A 20,801-nucleotide genomic window follows, 5' to 3' on the forward strand; every position below is an offset into this window, starting at 1 on the left:
ACGAGACTAAACTTTCTCAGAGTGCCTCTCTCATTTACGCCTCTCTGGATTTTTAATTATACTGACAAAGAGCTAGAGAAAGCATCTCTCTTCCTGCTACTCTCTCTCTCCATGCCTGACAGCCAGGTTGAGATTCCTCACCTGTCCAACATGGGAGCCGCACCTGTCACCGTGCACTTAATCACACTAGGGCCAGTGCTGAGCCCAGACGCCACACAGTGCCATGCCGCACGCACATCCTACACACACACACGCACAGAAAATTAAAATGAACTTTCTCACCACCTATGGGGAAGAGGGTGGATGATGATGATGGCGGTGGAGGTTTGGATGGGGGTGAGGTTGGTGCAGGGGGAGACGGATGGAAGGAGGGGGGGAGTGAGAGAGAGGATGGGCGGGGGGAAGAAAAGTTGTCATTTCCCAACTCCTCATTAATATTCCGAGGTTAAGAGCTTTTCAGCGAAACGTAATTAATTGAGCCCGAGCCTGACAGTAAACAAGCAATTCCAAATTAAAGCGAAATGACAGCGGCGTCATTTGTTAAAAACGTGCGGGGCCCCCCGATTTTGGCGACAGATAAATGAGGGAAAATGTTAAGGAGGGAGAAAGTGATGAAGATATTAATCTTCACCTGTCTGTGTCAGCGTGCCACTCATTGCCGCAATGTTGCTCTCCATCCTCTGCAGATGCTTCTTGTCCTCTCGGCTGCCCATAATGAGGGGAAGGATATATTTCTGCAATTAAAAGCATGGCACAATATTACACTTCTCTCTGGTGGGAAGGGGCAGAAAGATGAGGAAGAGACAGGGCCACCTAGACTTGGCAATGGAGGGTCAAATGCATTGTTTTATTGGACAAGTGCCTCATTGTCAAAACGGCCTGATTAGGCGCAAGCACGTCTGCAGCAGAGTGTGCAAGCAACTAATGCAGGTATGTGCACACATTAAAGCTAGTGTTCAAGCCATTAGTAGATTAAAAAATTAGTCAACAATTTTGATTATCAATTAGTCATTTCAGATACTTTTCAGGCAGCAATGAATGAATATTTGTTGGTCAGCTGCTTTTCTCTCTTTTATACAACTATAAATTAAATATTCTTGTCGTTTAGACTCTTGGTTGGAAAAGAAAAGCAATCTGAAGATGCAGTCTAGGGTTAAGACGAATTTTTCACAATTTTCTCACACTTACAGACGAAACAATTCATTTGACATAATGAGAATAATCTATCATAAAATAGCTGCCAGCTGCAGCCCAAAAAACATATTTCCAGCAATATAAAAGCCTAAAAACCAAAATGAGACAATAGCAGCAAAAAAAAAACCTGTGGGGGAAAAACATGGTGGTGAACACTCAAAATAGTCTTCCAAAACCAAAAACAATGTTGTGTTGTTTGTCGTTTCTCTTCCACTGAATAAACAGAACTCTACCAAAATGATATGTATGTCTGACAGCCAAATGAGAATGTTTGTTATCCAGTGTGAGTGTTAACCAGATGAACGGCTTGTAAGCACCTCACTGAGTCCTTTACATGTGTGCGTGGAGCTGAGCTTACCAAATAAAATCAATGTACATGTGACCTGCATTCAAAACCATCAAATTTTTTTCGCTTCTTTGTTTTGAGGCTGAATAAAGATCATTTAATCGCCTGCAGCAGGTTTGCAGCTCTCTGCTACCCGAGCCGGGTTTTCTCTCCAGCTCAGGTGGCAAGCAGCCACATCAGTGCAAGTAATAAACACTTTTTAGAGAAAAAGATTAAATGAGTGTCAACACGTGGTAATTAATAAGTGGGTTGCTGGGAGTGTGGTGTTTACAAGGTGCACCGTAACATAAATAAAGTATGGGCAGAAGCTTGGACATATGGTGCGGCTGGCGCTACGCTCCAGTGACATGACAGCAACCTGTGCCGTCCCGCCAGGGAATCCCACCTCCCAGACGACCAGTGGCTGGCAAACCTTGCTGCACGAAGGAAACAGTGGACTGGTAGAGTGTGTGTTTTTGTCAGTGAAAGACCACAGGGACAGAGGAATAAAGTACAGGAGACCCTGAATGTGCATGTGGACCATTATGAAAGGCAGACAGGGTCAGGTAGGCATATGCATCCACATGATACGCATCCTCTTCCTCTCGTACACACATAGAGGAGAACGGTCTGTCATCTAGGCCAAGAGCTACTGCTCGAGCTCCCGTCCTCCTCTAAAACGAGAGTAATGGCTTCCACATGCCACTCAGACTACTACTAACAACCACTATGGGATTAATGTCACCAGGGACAAGGGGCCTCATGAGCTCATGTTCAAGGGCTGCTAAGCCCGATAAAAACCAGGGTGATTATTTTTAGAAGGTAGGACGTCAAAAAAAAAAAAAAAAGGTTGTATGCTGTGTTAGCAACTATATTTTTTAAAGGAAAAATATATCTGAGAGGAGGAGGGACGAGGAAGTTAAAAAGAAGGGGTTCAAATGAGATCATGCTTTGACGTAAAGCAGGGTAGGTTTAATAACAAGACCAGAATGATGTTACATACTGCAGAGGCGCCTTCTATTCTAGCACTATAATTCATCATAAACTGATGTACTTGCTAAGCCCACCAATTTAACTGTAATATCAGGGAGAGAGAGCACTGACAGGTCTTAGGATGCAAAGTATAATATGTGTAACAAATTTTAGAGAAACAAACTGTCAAAACAAAGTCAGTGAGGGAACACAGGCAGAAGGGAAACCAGTCCTGACTTACTTTGTAAAGCTGATGAAATCCAAAGGCGATGCCCACCATAATAATGGTGAGGGCACCATAGTCTCTCCATCTGTAGCCTGTTGGACCTGGAGAGGAGGACAAATCACTTGAACACACCAAAACACTGATTCAAAAACCGAGTATGGTTGAAATGCTTTCTCAAGATACTGCTTCTAGCACTGGCATATTAGGTACATTACCTGAGTCAGGAAACCATATCCTAAGTTGTCAATAAATCAGATACAACATTTTTGTGTGCATGTTAGATTTTTCCCATGAACTTTTCCTACCAGCCATTGTTTGCCATTCATGAGAGATCAAAAATTGTTAAGCTGGCTCTTGAAACTTGAAACTGGATGCAGACTGATATCAAAAGTCAGAAATGTATTTCCTAACTGTTACAACTTAAGTTGTAATTTTACTAAGAATGTAAGTGTTCATTGCGAGAGATTAGACAACACAAGCAAGTTTTAAGTGTGCTAACTGACTTTCAGACTGTAAAGAAATTAACAGAAGTCAATGAATTCTTGGAATGACAAAAAATACATTCATTCAAAAAAACCCAATAACATGGTTTGCAGAATTGTTACATGTGATGTTAAATATGCCCAATTTGTAGTAAATGGGGTAAATGCAAAACCACGGACATGGTCCTTTAAGATAGAGAAACTGCACAAGGTATTTGTACACCTAAGGAGCACAGCACAATACAATTTATTGTGATGTTACCATTCTTCTATCTATTTATCCTTCTGTTAGAAAAATTACCTTAAAGGTTAAGTATACAGAGCAAAGAAAGTCTCTCTCTATCCTGCTCTTCCAGAAAGGATACCATTGTCTTCCACTTATTTTGGGGTGGGGCCTAATATAGTGTCTTTGTATAAACACTGAAACAACTGAAAAGGTAAGTGTGTGTTTGTGTGTTTAGAAGTTGACTGTCTTGCTGAGTGACAGCTAATGTGAAAGTGTGTCATTGTGCAAGCTGTCATCTGGGTAGGCCAACTGTCTGTCAAAGTGGAAATTCCCCACATAAGAGAGGCATTCAACTGAAAATGTCACTAAACAACAAACAGGTCTGGAGGAAATATACTGTATGAGTTTTTCTTTTATTTACTCTGATGGGGCCCAAATGAAAAGGAAATTATTAGATCCTAGGCCACGAAAGTACACCATTGATATTCTATTACAGGTCTGATTTCACCTAATGGGTTATGTGGTACATGTTTACTGGCTTGAAGTAAGTAAACCAGATTGATCTTGTGCCTTGCTGCTTGTGTGATTTGACATGCAAATAAAATGAGAGACCCACAGTCATGTTGGACTATATGGTATATTTTCAAGGTGAACACTATTATATTCTCCTCACTCAAGGGCACGTTTCATCTTTGCTGCAGCAATCAGAGATGAACCTGTAACCTTTTGTATCAAAAAATTTTGAATCATTTTCCAACATCCATATGGTAACCACATAAATTTGGGTCTTCATCAACATTATAGTCAGCTAGCCCAGAATACCATGCTTCTGAAAGGCCTGGGAGTCCTTGGGATAGGTGGTTGACCCTGAATGAGCCTCACTGCATCACCAGGGGTCTTCACTTGCTCTTCCCCCTCCGTTAGGACCTTTCATTCTTCCTCTGTCTCTCCCTTTTCCTCCACCACTTCCACTCTGCCATCTCCTTTTTTTTTTTTATTTGGTCACTTAAGCTGTGGAACTGTGGTCTCCATCCCCCGTTTTTCCAATCTCCTCTCAAATTTATTGGGTTCAGTGGAGGCCTTCCTGTCCTTCTACCGCGTGGAAATAGAGATCAGAGTATCCATTACTTCGACAGAGATGGATGCGGGTCCCCGTGCACCGTCCCCATAACAAGGACATCAAAGGGAGGTAGCCCCCTCTTTTCAGCATGACCCCCCATACAAGACTCCCCGCTCTCACCTCATTATGCAGCTCCCTTATAGCCGTTTTGATATAAAACCCTCCACTATGGACGGAGAGCTGCGAGTCTCCCTAACTACATGGCCATCCCATCAACATCACTTTCATTACAAAACATGAGATGCCAGGGGAGTCAAGGACAGTGTGGTAATAAATGAGGGTGGAATACATCTGGAATCATTGTCATATGGGTTAAGCATTACGCGGACTTCATTCTGCATTGGTAAATCAGTGGACAGCACTCATAACCTCCTGAGGTAATAAAGATACAGGTTGCGGTGTGGGGTCTTGCCAGGGTGGAACCCCTTCAAACAGAATGGCAAGAGGACCTCCTGCGCTTGTGCTGTGCAATGTCATATTCCCAGCATCTCCATTCACAATCAAGGTAAATGCTGTATGGCATACATGTCTGTATTACTTGTAAATATCCTGGTGTTTGGTGAGCTAATCCTGTTTAGTGGGTTTAAGTTCATCAAAACAAGAGGGAAGACCTCTAAGAGCACACCTGGACAAGGATCTAAGTTTTAAATCAGACTTGACTTTTCAGGTGAGACAGTGCACATAAATATTAATATCATGTATATGCACCAGTTATCACAGGGGAAGAATAGGATGTGTGCACTCACTGTGTGGTGCAGGAACCAGCTGAGGTGCATGGAGCGGCTGTGGGGGTCCCACAGCGCTCAGAGGCAGGACTTCCTCTGTGCTGCCAGAGCGCTGGATGGCCAACTCTACCTCCTCATCTGTCAGCCCTGGAATCAAGACACACACCTTTAAGACATTTAGAGGGAGGTTTAGTGACTGTGTGTTAATGGGAAACACCAAATGGCTCCTTGGCTATCATAATATATGCTTAAATACTTCCCAAGCTCCCCACAAATCTTTTGACTACAATTTAGAGAAGGTACGTCAAATCTTCATTCAATTTTACCTACGCTCTTCTCAAAAATGCATTTTCATTTTATAATTCAGAAATTCCACTGAGAGTTTCTGTTTCAGGGACATCCATCAAAGGAAGATAGTGTGAAAAGGTTCACACAATGAAATCTGAAACTGTGCTAGCCTATTAACTGCCACCAAAGGCAAAGAAAATAAGAGTCTGTCCACTTCTCCAGTTATATTTCCCATGTGGAGATTTCATACACCCCAGACAGCGAAAATGCATTATTTTAATTTCTTCATTGTAATGTAAATGTATTACATAATTTTGCAAATGCCAATATAATTTAATCTTCAGATCTTTTTAATGATTTTAGTGATGATTAAATTGCAAAGGGCTCCCTGATGGAGAATCAGAAGGGAGGAGAAAAAAAATCTAATATGAACATCTCCTTTTGTGGCAAGAAAGGATTTTATTTCAGGCGCCATATGCTACCATTGCTGTGGGTCTCATCTTTTAATGAGCATCTTAGTCTAAACAAAGGAAAATAATTACAACTTCTGATGAACTAAATTAAAAAAACAGCATTAAACAATTTATAGTAAAACAATAAAAAGAAAGCTGAAGACAAAGAACTAAGACTGGTTAGGTAGGTCTTAGATGTTGATGGGCATGTTTTCACTTACAGCGAAAAAAGTCCATATTATCAGGTTGTGTGCTGCCAAATGTGGCCTAACCGGATGTCTCTCACAAACACTGGAGCATTACTTCCTTTCATCAATTCCATTGTTAACTGACAGAAAATTCCCTTTGTAAGAGATCTTTTCACTTGAACTGTTGGGCTTTAGAGAGAAAGCTCAAAATAAACTTCCTTCATCCTTTAAGAGACGATCAGCAATTGGAAAGTGTTGAGTTGTAGTCTTTCAAGAGTCTTATCTACATTTTGATTCATGGCAAATATACAGAGCCAAATCCTGGCACTGACCTCTAGAGTGGTCTTTACAAGAGAAGCAGCAACATTATTAATATAAACTGTTTACACAGGTCGAGGAGATCAATTTCTTAAGGCCGAAAAGATATTCTAGGTAAAATCTTTTAGTCAAAGATTCTTCTCATTTGATTATCAGCAGCTTGATTGTGAGTCAGATTTGAATAGCAAGTTGAACATGATCAAAAATCTCACTTTAACCTTTGTCTCTGTAACAGCTCCAAAGCATAAAGCAATCCTTTGATAATCTACCACACAGCTTACGCCAAGAGGAGGTCCCTCCCGCCACCTATTTAACTGCTCCGGGGACTTCAAATGGCCATGAAAATTGTTGAATAATTGAAGGCAAATATTGGCCGGCCTGTAGTCTACAGCAGGTCCTGAGTGCCAGGAAGTGGTGAGCGCCATGTGCTGAGTTTGTGCAGTCAGACTGCATTGTCAAATAAGCAATAATGTGTCCCTGGACTCCTGATTCATCTGACCACAGCAGACTACATGGTGGCAGACTATTGAGTGAGACATGCTAGGGTCTCAGTTTCACCAAATGGGAAGAAATAAAGACATGCTTCAGGTTTTTCCTGTCACCTTGAAATGTAAAGTCTTTGTAAAAATAATCCACATTTAGGCTGTTATCAAGCTTAATGTATGTACATCTTAATGGCGATTCACATCTTTGATGTTGTTTATACAGCAAATGAAAGGTTTTTTTTTTTTTTTTTTACCTTGCATCAAAATAAAATACATGGAAATTCCTAAAGCTGTTTTCTAGTCAAATTATAGCTTGCCAAGTTGTGTTGTATGCTATGATCTGTTTATTGTTGAGGTGAAGACAACAGCAAATGAAAGGGCTCTTAGATCCAAAAGAAAAGGGAACAAGGTGAAAGTGATTTTTACATATAAAAGGAAAAGACAAAAAAGGGATTGTGAAATTTATTATGGGTTCCAAAACCTGTGGAATGACCCCTGGACCCCCATTTCAGATCGACCTGTGGGGAGATGAATTTTTTAAGACATAAATTACACCTAATGACGACACCATAAAAAAGAACAATAATGGAAAGCTATTCTGTATTTCATTATACTGTATTATTTGGTGCACCTGATACACGCAGTGCCTGTTTATGAGTCACCGTATTAGCAGATGCTCAGCCAAAGCATTTGCTTTGACCTTGCCATTCTCATTGGGGCATGAAATTACGGTGCTGGCACCTCGATATTACAGCTATAAATACTGTAAACTGCATATCTGGGCTACGTTTTCTATTGTCTTTCAACATAAACCTGATCGGTATTTATTTAAAGGAAAACCCATTGCTCGTCAGGTTATTTACAGCTCTATTTTCAGTGGCTCATATTCTCTGGGTATTTTTTAAGGGCAGAGAGGCAGCAAGGCTCTTCCATCCATTTCTCCAATTCTGGCAATTCTGGACTTTACGGGTCAGCACCTAGGCCGGACAGCCAATTATAAAAATTGCTTACTAAAATATTTTGGATGGTAAAAGGTGAACACCTTTTTACACTGTTCGCCAAGGCCTGAATTATGAAGCTGCCCTTGAGTGAAAATTACTTACATTTTGAATATCATATTTAAAGAAAAAAAATGCACAGCAGGGGTCATAAATAGATGGAGGTCAATGGGTTATTAAGAAGTCAAGTGCAACTTCAGCCTGTTTCTCATGCTGTGCTGGTGAGGGGGATTCTACATGTCATTTGGTTCAGTACAACTGCTTGAAAATAGCATGCCCTAAATAATGACCACTCTCATAGAGTATTCATTTATGTATTAAAAAAGGGGACTCTGCTCTCATTTCCCTGCTTTATCGCCTTGTACTGATGACAAAGTAGGCAAGGCCTAGGCTAGGTGGCGCCGTGGAGTAATTTATAACCACATCAATCCCTTTACCTTCTATGCAGGCCTTGGTCATTGTCATTTTTGTCCGAGAGGTGAGTCACATAACCCCACTTACAAACAGCATCCTATTAATATCTGAGATGATGAACCTTATCCTTACTCTTACCTTCATAACCGGTATGGTAATAGACCAACAGCCTACCTGTGTTCCCTGTGACCCTCGATCACTGGCCCTCTGCTCAGGGTGAAATCTATTAGTATTATTTATTCAACTCAATAACAACTGGGACGGTATAAAAAAGAAATAAGTCAAGCGATCATTTATGTCTCACTGACAGAGAAAGTACTGTGCCCGTTTCACATGCTGAATTTACCTGTAATGCAACAGTGTGTGCACTCTGTGCTTTACTTTCTCAGTACAAGAACAGCTGAGCATTGTCAGCCCAGGAGCCACGGTCAAAGTGACACGTTGAAAGCTGGAAAACGTTGCAGACTCTGTCCTGAGACCTGAATTTGATTTTTTTGGTAATTATGTGAGTAACTGCTAATTGTCTGGGCTAAATGGTGGTGCCTAAATGGGGCCCAACGCTCTTTAGTGGTTACATCTGTTAATTGTAGAGGACATAGATGGTACAATTCACCAGATGAGACTGTAGCACATTATATTTCAGTCAAACACAACAAAATTTTCTTGATCTTGGCAAGGAACAAGTCAAGCAAAATTGCTTCAAGATGGTTTTAAATGCAATTCATTCCCCCCCGTTCCTCACAAAAGAAACAAAGACAACATCTCCGGGTTTAAATCTTGATTTATATCACATCTAAGTGACAAAGTTTCAATATTTCAGCCAGTTTATTCAACAAGGACTCAAGAAGGGCATCTAGAAATATTGGACTGCATAATTGCCAATTCATACCACGAAATTGACAGTTGAAGGAAAACAGAAAATTATATTTTTCAATGAATATTGAAATAAACCACACTATTAGGATCTCTTTGGGGAAAAAAGAAGACGTAACCAGAGAGGCATCCTTCATTGCAGATTAGGGTACAAATGTGCAGGGAAATAATATGCATGAGCGAGATTATTGTGTAAAGATTCTGCAACATGCAATCAAAGTGGGCCCTATTTTCCCCTTCATCAGCTGTCCAGCGTAAGTACTGGCAGCAAGAGGAATCCAATTTAAATTCCACTCTACCGGGAGATGGTATTGTTTCATTTTATGTGTGCTTTGACATTTCTGGCTGTTAATATAGAGTAAAATCCAGAAGTATTTACATAAATATGACATTAAACTGTGTTAGAAATTAAGACCGACACATTTGCTGTGGTGACTGTGGGAGGAGGTGGATGATTGAGTTTCTTGGTCAAAAGGTTGAGAGGACACATACATGCTGGGGATATAAGCAGAGTACTGGCCTACTGCTATGTATGTCTATACAAAAATCTACTGTGGATCCAGTGAGGCAGAAACGGAAGCAACAATCTTATCATATTGTATTAGTATTTTAAATTAACATCAGCACTTTTATGGAGCATAATTGATTATCTGAAAATGAAATTCTTAGCAATATAGAAACTTGTACTAGAAATATACTTTGCATACTTTTTGCGAACATGAACCAGCAGTGAAATACATATGAAGTATCTTTACACGATACATTTTATGTTTTAACACACCAGTAAACTCATTTTGTTACATGTTGCAACATCACAAGTAAGGGCAGGGGAACTTATTTCCTTTAGCTCAGAATGTAGAAGAAAAGGCTCAGTTATGTAACAAACACTGTAAAATAAAGTGTGGCTCTTGGTTTATCACTTCAAGAAATCTTATTTAAAATTATACCTTTCAACTTCAGTTATTAAATGACACTCGCAGTTAGATAATTACTGTAGGAGTGTTCAAGCTTAAAATAGCCTTTTCCTGATACAATTTCCCCCAAGATAAACATTTACAAATACTGCCGTAGCCTTCAAATATTAATACGGAAATGGAATCAATGCAAAAAGTACATGGTTGAACCACTTCCTGAAACAATGTAGGGACGCACAAGTATGAATGTACAGAATTTCCAGGTTCACTGTTGTATGACTATACAAGTAAAGAGTTATCCTAAAAGTACTTCAGAGTGCTACTCAAACACTTTGTGCTTAGTAGTTCACTGCTCTATTTTTTTTCTTCTTCACCCTCTCTCTCCCTAAGATCAATGTCCTTATGCAAATCCAGGATTCTTGTTTAGATCTACAGTGGAACTGACTTTCCAAAATAAATCTGCATTAAAGCGTCATACATATTTCATGGGCCTAAAGTGCAGTAAGAGCAAACCATTTTGGATAGCAGAGCTCCATGGAGTTTACAAGGAAGCAGAAACTAAGAAGAAAATGCGGTGTGGTATGACATCATTTTGGTAATGATAAGGCCTTATTACATTTGAGAGAACCTGACAGTAGATTATGAACATGTCTTTGTTGTCAATAATGAGACACAAAGACAAAGAAATTTCAAAAGATATCAAGAGGCATTAGAGCCACATGAGATGTGTGTAGTAGCAGCCGGCAACCATGGATTTGGTTTCAGGTTACCTTCTCCTGTCATGGAGCTTTTAGGCTCATTTTTCACTGTTTGACCACTCCAGTGCCGCAGGCCAAGTCCCCCAGCACTGCAGAGGTACAGTTCCGTAAGTACAGAACAGTTTTGTGAAGAACGGAAATACATATACTCGACAGAGAGAGTTTATTTGAGGTAAAGACAGATACTCTCTCTGTTGCCATTGCTCAGCTATAGGCCGACTGAAAGAAATACATGGCATAACACAGCAAATTTCCACCGCCGCATTATATTGAACCGACTTAAATGAGTTTAGAGTAATAAAGCTTTTTGCAAGTTTTATTGCGCAAACAATATTCTACCATGTGTCAGAAATAATCTCAATGAATTGCAAAGAAACTGAAGAGCCAGCAAACATTTACACCATCCCTGCTTAGAAAACCTCCCTGTGTCATGCCTCAAATTTACGATAACAGTTAAATTAAGTAAAAGGGTTAAAATGCTGGAAGGCAATATTGATAATTCCATTGAAAATGCAGAGGGGGTTTGTCAATATTAATTTTCCTGAACCCAAAGGAGCATCCCAACTGGTGTGTCATTTATTCACAGGGCCTGAATCATGCACTCTGAAGCTAAATCGACCCCGTTAGACCCCCCCAGGGCAAAGAGCTGCAGCCACAACCTTTGACCCTTATAGACCTTATTACCTATTACCCCCAACCCCCACCCAAAAAAAAGACATATCTCTGGTCAACCACATGTTGTAAACAAACACATGGATTATGATGTTAATATGATTTTCTGACAAACACATATATTTTTCCAAGGCTTCATGCACAAAAAAAAAAATAATCTAGAAATAAATCAAATATCTCTCACCTTTTTTCTTCAAGAATGCTTTTCTGGTGGCCAATGGACTCTGACGTACTTTTGGGTTCTGAAGAAATTTTACAGCCGTGGTAATCTGGAAAGAGACAAATGTGATTTAATTCCTCACAATGAGATAATGTGAGAGGAAGAAGATAAGGTCTGCAGGAAAGCAATGCTTTTAACAGTACAACAGTCTAGACTTTCTTTAAGAAAAAGGTTCGTTATTAAAAAAAACGAAAAAAACTTAAATGGATTTCATTTGATAGTTGCTTCTAAGCCCCGACACCCAGCAGTGAGGAGGAAAGACCACCTGACCACTTTCCAGCTAAATGTGGGGAATGACCAAATCAGCAGTTATAAAATTAGCCCATCAAGAGTGCTGGACAAATGGAGTATGGAGCTTAATTTGCTATTACCCTCTTAAAGACAAACTTCCATTCTTAAGTGCGCAGTGGAAGAAAATCTATACTTAATGCAGAGGTGATCATTTGTATCTAATAACTTGAGAATCCTAGGCTGAAAACTTCTGTAATTCTTTCAGTTAAAAACCTGCCATGATCAAATCACCCAGCCTGAATGTTGTAATGACTTGAAACGTTAATGCACTAGAACGTTAAATAGCATCAGAACATCAGTAGTTTTAAGTGCACAGCATTCATCGATTCTATTATGTTTTCCTTCGAGATGCACCTTAATTTTCCACCCTAGTATGCATTTCCAAGAATTGGATGGAGACAAAAAAAATCTTCCTCAAATGGTATTAAAACATAAATTTCAAGCGGGCGCCATGAAGTGGCGCCTCCTAAAATAGATAAATATGTAAGAACACAGAGAAAGGGGAAACACACTGGAGGGGAGGTTTAGATGACTTATTATCGCACCTGTGGTCCCCGTGATTCAATTGTAAAAGTCATCCCTCTAATAGGTTGAAAGGTTTTGATTACTCTTCTTTTCTCTTAGTGTTGAAAGATACAAAGTGATTGAGCGCCCTGCCAGTGGTAATTCGTTTTGGGTAATGCATTGCATATACTATGAACCCGTTTCAATCCAAAAGAATTGCAGTTTAAACTTGTCCAAGACGTAGGTGTGGCAGGGAAGCTCTGCAAAGAGGTACATTTCTGTGACAAACATATAGTACAGTAGAGAATCATGAGACACTCAACTTTATGGAACTCGTATAAAAATTGATAGCTGTTATTTTAATGAAGAATACATGAAAATACTTTGTGTATTGCAAGTATTGCAGACAGACAAATGCAGTGATGAAATGTCAGTAGTGAATTTTATCAAAAAGCGCCAGATTCATCCCAAGAGATGCTACCACAATTTATTTAGACACTAATCTGCCATTTCACTGTGACGCGACCGTGACCTTGATGTACATAAGGGTTATGCAAGGGGTATGGAATTTCCTGTATCTCTATATGCTGAGGGCTTGTTAAAGTCAGTCACCCGGAACCTTCATTGTGACAAGCAGATTAAACCATCTGCATGGTGAACCCCCATCTGATGTTCTGGGCCAAAAGATACAGTCAAAACTCAGAGAAAATATTCCTTTGATAACAAGACAAAATTATCATGTGCTTGGAAAAAGCATCTACTGTTCAAATGAGTGAACCATCAAGACTACTTGTGGTAAATTCAGAAACCAGACAAAATAAAAAGACTAAAATACAATATTCTAATATTTATTCCAGTAAACAGCAGAGTGATGCAGGCCCTGGAAGAGGTAATGATCTAATGGAGGCAGAATACGCTGAATGAGCAAACCTTGTTTACATTTAAAATTTCAATAGCACAACACTGACAAGGAAATTGTGTCAATGTTAATAGGCATAAGTGTGACATGTTAGCGAGGACTGTAGCTAGCTCAGCGGCACACTAATGAGGAAAATGTCCATTTGCTTAAAACTGTAGTGGTAGATCTTCAGGGAGAAGAAAAGTGCACTTCTTAGCAGATGACATAGATGCTTTGCACAAGTTCCACCCAGACATCTCAATCAATTATAACCACATTGCGCAGGTTTCAGTCTTGTCTTGTTATTGACTTATGGATCATCCCAGTTATAGTGTTGGGTAGCACACAACTGGGCTTTTAACGGCTAAGATGGATAAGAGTACACGACACACATGGGTAGGCAGTACAAATAACCTGAACAGAAATTATTAATAATTATTTGAATTTCCTCCTTTTTTGGTTACAACAATTAGGTTCTTTTGTAAAGCTCGAGTAAAGCTTTTGCTAATGCACCAAAGTGCTCCATGTTAAGAGCAATAATCTTTACAAACCAGATAACCAATAGAGTGTCAGGTAAAGCCGAAAAATGAGGCGAAAACTCAATCATAGGAAGAGATAACATTAACCAACACACTTAAAGAGAGTGAAGTTGATGAACGGACAAGATTACAGCAGTGTTATTGAGTTTGGATTGGACGAGACTTTGCACTGCACTTGTCTGAAAATTACAATTGAGATACCTTGAATTGTGAGAAATGAAGAAGAAATGCAATTATGTTCGAACCGCATGGTTGGACGCCTGAGGGAATCCATGTAACCAGTTGTATATTTTTGCTCTAACTAGTAATAGCACTTAACTATAATATACACTAAGACCTATGGACATTTTGCAGGTGCATTATGGGGTTTCAGGATTTCAGCAGCTGGGAAATTCTACACTTTCTATAATGAAATGGCGAGACACTGTATGTCGTATAATCGTTTCTTCTAGCTGGTTTCAGTATTTAAAGTTAGAGCAGGTTTCAGTAACATCTGAGCATTTGAGCAGATGAAAAGATAAGTAGTAGAGTGCAGGACTCTTGCTTTCAGTATTATTTAAATGGGCCAACTCAAAGCACCAGTTAACTAACAATCACTCTGGAATGAAAGTGTTATGATGTACAGATGTGGTGTTTGAAACTGTGATTTTCCATTTGTTAAAGGTGTACTGGATGTTTTTGATCTTTAAAGATCTTCTGACTCAATTTACAGACATTTTGATTAAAATACTACACATTTTACAATCCCAGGATTTTATTTAAACTTTATTTTCCATTCCAAGTGCCATGGTATCGTGGAACAAACCAATGCACAAAAAGAAGAGTCAAAAGTATTATAGACAGAATTCAAAATAATTGTCAAGGGGTTTTTTTGTCTTTTTTTTTGGTTAACGGAAAATAAACTGCCATTCACTAAACAACTCCTTTATCCAGGACACCTGTTCTGCAAAAAGGTACAAAGTACAAATTTTGTCTGCAACAATGAAGACATTCTGAGGGCATGATTTGAACGACAAGTTGGGTGTGGGGTGCAATGGAGGAGCTAAAAGGAAATCATTAGCAAGTATAGGATTCAGTCTCAGTGTGAATCAATTCATTCCAAATTGCACCGGCCTGTACATTTGTGGAGAAGTGCCCCTGATATAATAACAGACTGATAGACATGAACAAAAATTGTGTTAGGCTAGTGTCAAATTCCTCCAACGCCCCCCCCAACACAAGTTTGAAAGACCAAAAAAGAGAGAAAGTGAGAGATGGCGAAAAATGAAGCTCTTTATTAATTTGGTGCTTCTATGGCTGATTTGCCATCAGGGGCAGCTGTCTTAAGTTACTTAACCCAATACCTTTCTGTTACCAGAGCCCTGCCAGAGAGGAATGAAGTTTTAATGCAATTATTGTGTTTCCTTGAGTCGCCTGACTGCTTGATGTGGCCAACAGTGGTTTTTAATTTTTTTAAAAGAGCAGCTTTAAACGCTCTTCTAATTGTGACATCTTTCCCACCCTAATGTGACCTTTAGTGGTGGAAGCAGGATCTCATGAGAGGAGCTATGGGGAATTATTGACCCTGAGAGGCATCAGGAAGTGAGGTGTGAGCCTGATCACTTAGCTAACCTTCACATCCACATTCATTCAGACACTGCAGGAGCTAAACAGCACTGCTGAAACTTAACCATTCTGACAATGACTGTACAAAAACAACTTCTGTCTAGCCTTCTTCTTTTCTAGGCAGTGCTTTTCAGAGAAGCAACAAAGTGAGAAAATGAAATGAACAACTGTTATTGAAACTCAGCTTCAGCATCATCAGTAAAATCTGATAAAGGAGCACTGGTGAAATATGGACTTTTTTCTTCTTTTTTTTCCTGGCAATACTTAGAGTAAGTAAAAGAGTAAATACAGAGGGTTTCTCTTTCTGTTTTATACTCTCTGAATGTGGTCAGTCTTTATTGAATTGGTCGTAACTTTTTAAATCAAAAAAGGTCAGAGTCAACATTTCAATACATGAAAAAGGGTCATGGAAAACTTCATTGACATTTACTTTGCAAAGGTTTAAAAATAACACACAGCACTGTATCAGTGTCAGTTTTAGAGCCATGGGCACGCTACAATCATGACATCAAAAGCGGATTATGCAATTTTTGTAAAAGGGGGGGTTGGTGGATGGAAATCGAGCTTTTTTCAAGACCACTGCACGTACAGACCAAACTTTCCATTCAGCAGCGTTTCCCTATCAGAGCTCTGTCATCACAAACATGGAAAAGTTGAGTTGGTTCAGCGGTAAGAAACATGAGGGGCAAAAGCACATTTGATGCAGCAAGGACACTATTGCACTTTCAAAACTGTGGAGAGTTAAGATAAATACAAATAACGCAGCGCTGGCAGTTACACTAAGGTGATGAAGGAAAAAGAAAAGATGTGGTTCTCCCATTCTCTTCTGCAGATACAGAAAACACTGACTTTACTATGATGTAAAATTTATATTTTAAACCTGTAGCCACATATTTATGATTCTATATACTGGGGAACCATGATGATGCCATGTGCTTCACATGCTCCATATTGTAAATTTAAGTTATGATATGAAATTTGAAAAGAGGGACACCAAGTGTGATGTGTATTTTTACAGGATGTAGTTCAAAAAATAAAAAAAAAAACTACAAAGAATTCAGCCCTCTTTCAGCCCTCAGATCTGGATAAACAGGATTTAAAACAAACAAACAAACAAAAAAAAATAAACAGACACTTTTAAAACACTTTAGCGCAGCATGAAATAACAGCAGTTAATGCTAACAGAAGAGTTTTAAAAACAAGCTGAAGACGCAACAAAGTAAAGCATTTCTTTTAGTCTTGTGAGATCTAAACCTGAAGCAAAACACATGGCATCCAGCCAATTTCAAAGTAGCTTGAAACATACGGTATAAAGCTAAGTCTGACATTTCTTAATGTGTAACTGTCAGCCGCGCTGCCTGGGGTTGCCCTTGCTTAAGTAGCGAGACAGATGACTGTTTAGATAAGGACGTCCCCAGCGGGGCCCTGAGAGCCCCGAGAGCCCCAATGACTAAAGAGCAGCGACTCTGTCAGTGACACCTCACTTTCGCCCACTTTGGACAAAAATACTTACATAAGCCACAAATTCCTTTTAATTCAGGTAAAAGGCCCAAACCATGAGTCCAGAGCTGCTCTGAGAGATGAGGGTCATCAGAGATTAACCCATGGCACTTTAGCAGTGGGGGGGCAAGAGGGGAGTTGCAGTGGAGCACAACAAACTACTTAGCCACCACAAAACATTCCAGCCCCTTCTCAGCTGCAATCCAGTAATGGATACTTCCTCAGCTCCTCAATTGGTCAAAATGTTTTCATACAATAATTTAATTCAGAAACACATTTACAAAGAAGGAGTAATCAATTTTAATTAGTTGATTTTTTTTTCATTCGCATAAAATTTAATGTACTGCCATCGATCTCCTTTGTTCTTTAATGCAGTGCCTCTTTCCTGTAATTCGAAGCTTTTCTTTTTCTTTTTTTCCCCCCGTTTCTTTTACAGTCAATGATGACATTCTGTGACAAGCAGCTGCATGGGCTTTTCAATATGGAGACCGAGTGTTACTTAACACACGAGTGCACATGATGCAACTTCAGGCCTTAAAAAAATACGGCTCTAATTTGGTTTGTGTTACATAGGAAACATTTTGTTTAGTAAATGAGACATCAAATATACAAATATTAGCTATATACACAAATATAAAACTGTAGTCACTGATGTTTGCATGCTAATTATAAATTTTAACAAATAAATTACATAGAAATTATTCAGCTTTTGTATTTCACACAATATTTTTTTAAACAAATAAAACCTGTACTGTGGCTCTGTGTGACTTAAAATTTGAGTACTGACTTTTACTAAACACTACAAAAATGTGGTTTATCACATCAATTTTAGTTCAAAAACCAAACATAAAAAACTTTGCCTACACTGACCTGAATTTCCCAATGACACACTTCATTTTATTTTATAAGATTACTTTTTTAAAAAATTAACAAAAACTGCACTTACTGCACTAACTGATGTACAATAAACTGATCCGTTCCTCTGTGAACAGAAATGGCAGAAGCAAGCGTCTACAGCCACGTAATCAAAACACAAAGGCTTTTCTTGAAACTGCCACTGCTCTGTGTGTGTTGCCCTTCATATCATCAAGGCCCACAAGCCTTTCACATTCAATTAGTTGATTGAGGCAAAACGCAAGCGGCACCAGCAGCAAACAACGTGAAGCTTGTGTCCAAACGACACACCACAGAAGTTGTGTTGTGGTGTCAGAAGAGGAGCTCCCTCCGTCATGAGCAACTTACAGTGACAAGCCTATCCTCCTCTGTTGATCCAAACTGCTCCTCTCACTGAGGCGGCGCAGACACACACACACACACACAGTAATACATACACACTTAGGCAACTTGAAGTGAACCACTGCGATAGGCAAATAAAGCAGGGAGCTGGGGTGAAGATGCACCGAGTTGGCATCAGTTTTGTGTGCAGTCCTGCCAGCCTGCCAAATTGACTAATAAAACTAGAATAGACAGGCCAGTTGACAATAGAGAGGTGTCCTTTTATTGATCAAATTATCCCTTCTTGGGTACACAGTGCCACCGGATAAGAGTATGCTCACAAAGACAACCAGACAGATTGTGACATTCCAGTGACATTATAATCGCACGTCAACCCTTTTCCAGTCAATAGGCTCAATGGACTAATCGTGCGTCTTGGATCAGCAATTTCATGGTCTTCAAAGGGGGCCAGGAATTGGTGGCATGACCCTCTAGGCGAGGTGAGACCCTTCTTCCCTCAGCGAGTGCCACAGAGAAAAGGAGAGGAGAAGGATGGTGTTTAGGGCGACGCGTTGAGGCAGGAGCAGAGCCAAAGAAGATTAACATCGCCATCTACTGGTCAGGGGTGGTAGGGGTGGAGTCAAAAGGGGGAAGCAAAAGCCTGGCAGTTTACCCTTGCGGCCTGTCTTTCACCGAGACCTGTCAGAAACATTTAGACACACTTGCCAAGACAATGGGCTACACAGCCATGGCGACAGATAACTCAGACTGAAATCACCATCAAATGAGGGAGGAAACTTCAGGCAGAAGACCTTCATTTTGGTTTTGGTGAAAGAGAGCAGGCAGAGTCTGTTCCTCATCACACTAAGTGACAAAAAAAATGCTGGCTAATTCTTCATTTCTGGAGACTTCCAACTGCCAGTAAGAATTTAACCTCGAGAGCAGGATAAGCATAAAGAGTGTGGTGCTGACAGCATCAGAAAACAACACTCATCGAGGTCACAGAAGTAGCAGTTCTCTTTCTTCTCATTTAACCCGATGTCAGAAAGGATACAGACACGACAGCTCGTCTGATCAAATAATAATTCTTCCTTTCAACCTTTCTGAACCAGTGAGACTACACACTGGAGATTTCATTGGCTATAATGTCAAAAAGTGACAAAAGCTTGTGTGACATCTGCTTTATGCATGCCACACCTAAACATAATCCACCTCCTCTGATAAGTTCAGACAATTTTCAGGTTTAGCAACATGTCTGTCTGGTGGAGACTAAGGTGACAAATGAGGTAAACCAGCACGCTCACTCTCATAGCACTCCATCTGCCTTAAATCACAAACAATGTTCATACATTTAAGTTTTAAAAATGTATTTGATGTCTCTGTTACACAACCACTCTGGTGTTACACCCACAACACGAGTGCCAGTGGTCAAAGTTTAGGCGTCAACAGCGATCTAAACTCCACATCAACTCAAAAGGTGATGGGGAAAAAAATAATGCTTTACCGGGCTTGTCCAGCCCACAGTGAACCACTATAATGTCACACGGGGTGGCGTGTTACAGCAAACGGGCTGAGTTGGCAAGCAGCTCAGCAGCAGACACGCACCTGTTCTGACATTTTCTGTCGACCTTGACACAGAAAACACATGACAATGCCACTCTCTGCATTTCAAAAGTACGGGCTGTTTGAAGAAGCCCCTTCACTTCCCCTTTCCTCGTCCCCATGATACCTAAAACTACTTTCCACACAGTACAGAGGAGGAGAAAACCATGACGTGGTCCTGTAGATGTGAGGAGGGACGGACAAGAGGAAAGTCACTTAGTGACAGTAAATAACACAGAAAAAAGGAGACAAAAATCTGACACGGAGTTATAGTTGGTGACAACCAAAAAGTGTGGACAACCACAGGACTGCAGACCACCAATAACTCCCGTAAAATCCCAAAGTCAACAGTTGACACAATCTGGAAATGACAAAAATGCCTCATCCTGTCTTCAGTTTATTCAGTTTCTATCATCTCATTCTCACTCTCTTTTGAAGTTCATGACAGGACCACAATGCATCCATCCATCTACTATTTTAATCAAAGAGAAAGCAAAGTATGACTGCCAAGAGAGCTGCACAAGTAAACAAATGCAATCTTTCTGTTAATCACTGCATTAACAAGAAGTCGACAGTCTTGACGCACATACCAGGGAGGGGAGCCAGTCCAGGTGTTGGATAATTGTAAGCTGTGCCAGTTACGGTTGCTTTTTTACAGTGCCAGCCTCCGTTTCACTACTGGTCTACACTTGTGCCCCACCTTAATGATAGCTTTTAAAAGTCCTCTTTCTGCTGAAGACTGCATACAGACACAAAGAAGCCTTGGCAAGGGTTTCTCCATGCTGACTAGTGGACTA

The 20,801-nt window shown here is 40.0% G+C and overlaps 1 protein-coding gene across 2 annotated transcripts in view; it reads right to left on the minus strand.

Moving 5' to 3' along the window:
- pex14 (peroxisomal biogenesis factor 14) overlaps positions 1 to 20,801 on the minus strand; it is a 44,717-nt gene that overhangs the window by 13,596 nt on the left and 10,320 nt on the right. For both annotated transcript variants that reach the window (XM_046395997.1, XM_046395998.1), the window contains exons 3-6: positions 11,815 to 11,899; positions 5,292 to 5,417; positions 2,733 to 2,818; positions 632 to 734 (exon numbers count right to left, since the gene is read on the minus strand). In XM_046395997.1, coding sequence (XP_046251953.1) covers positions 632 to 734; positions 2,733 to 2,818; positions 5,292 to 5,417; positions 11,815 to 11,899 — 400 coding nt within the window. The remainder of the gene's footprint in view (positions 1 to 631; positions 735 to 2,732; positions 2,819 to 5,291; positions 5,418 to 11,814; positions 11,900 to 20,801) is intronic.

The sequence above is a fragment of the Scatophagus argus genome, chromosome 8 (assembly GCF_020382885.2).
Source record: "Scatophagus argus isolate fScaArg1 chromosome 8, fScaArg1.pri, whole genome shotgun sequence".
NCBI lineage: Eukaryota > Metazoa > Chordata > Actinopteri > Scatophagidae > Scatophagus > Scatophagus argus.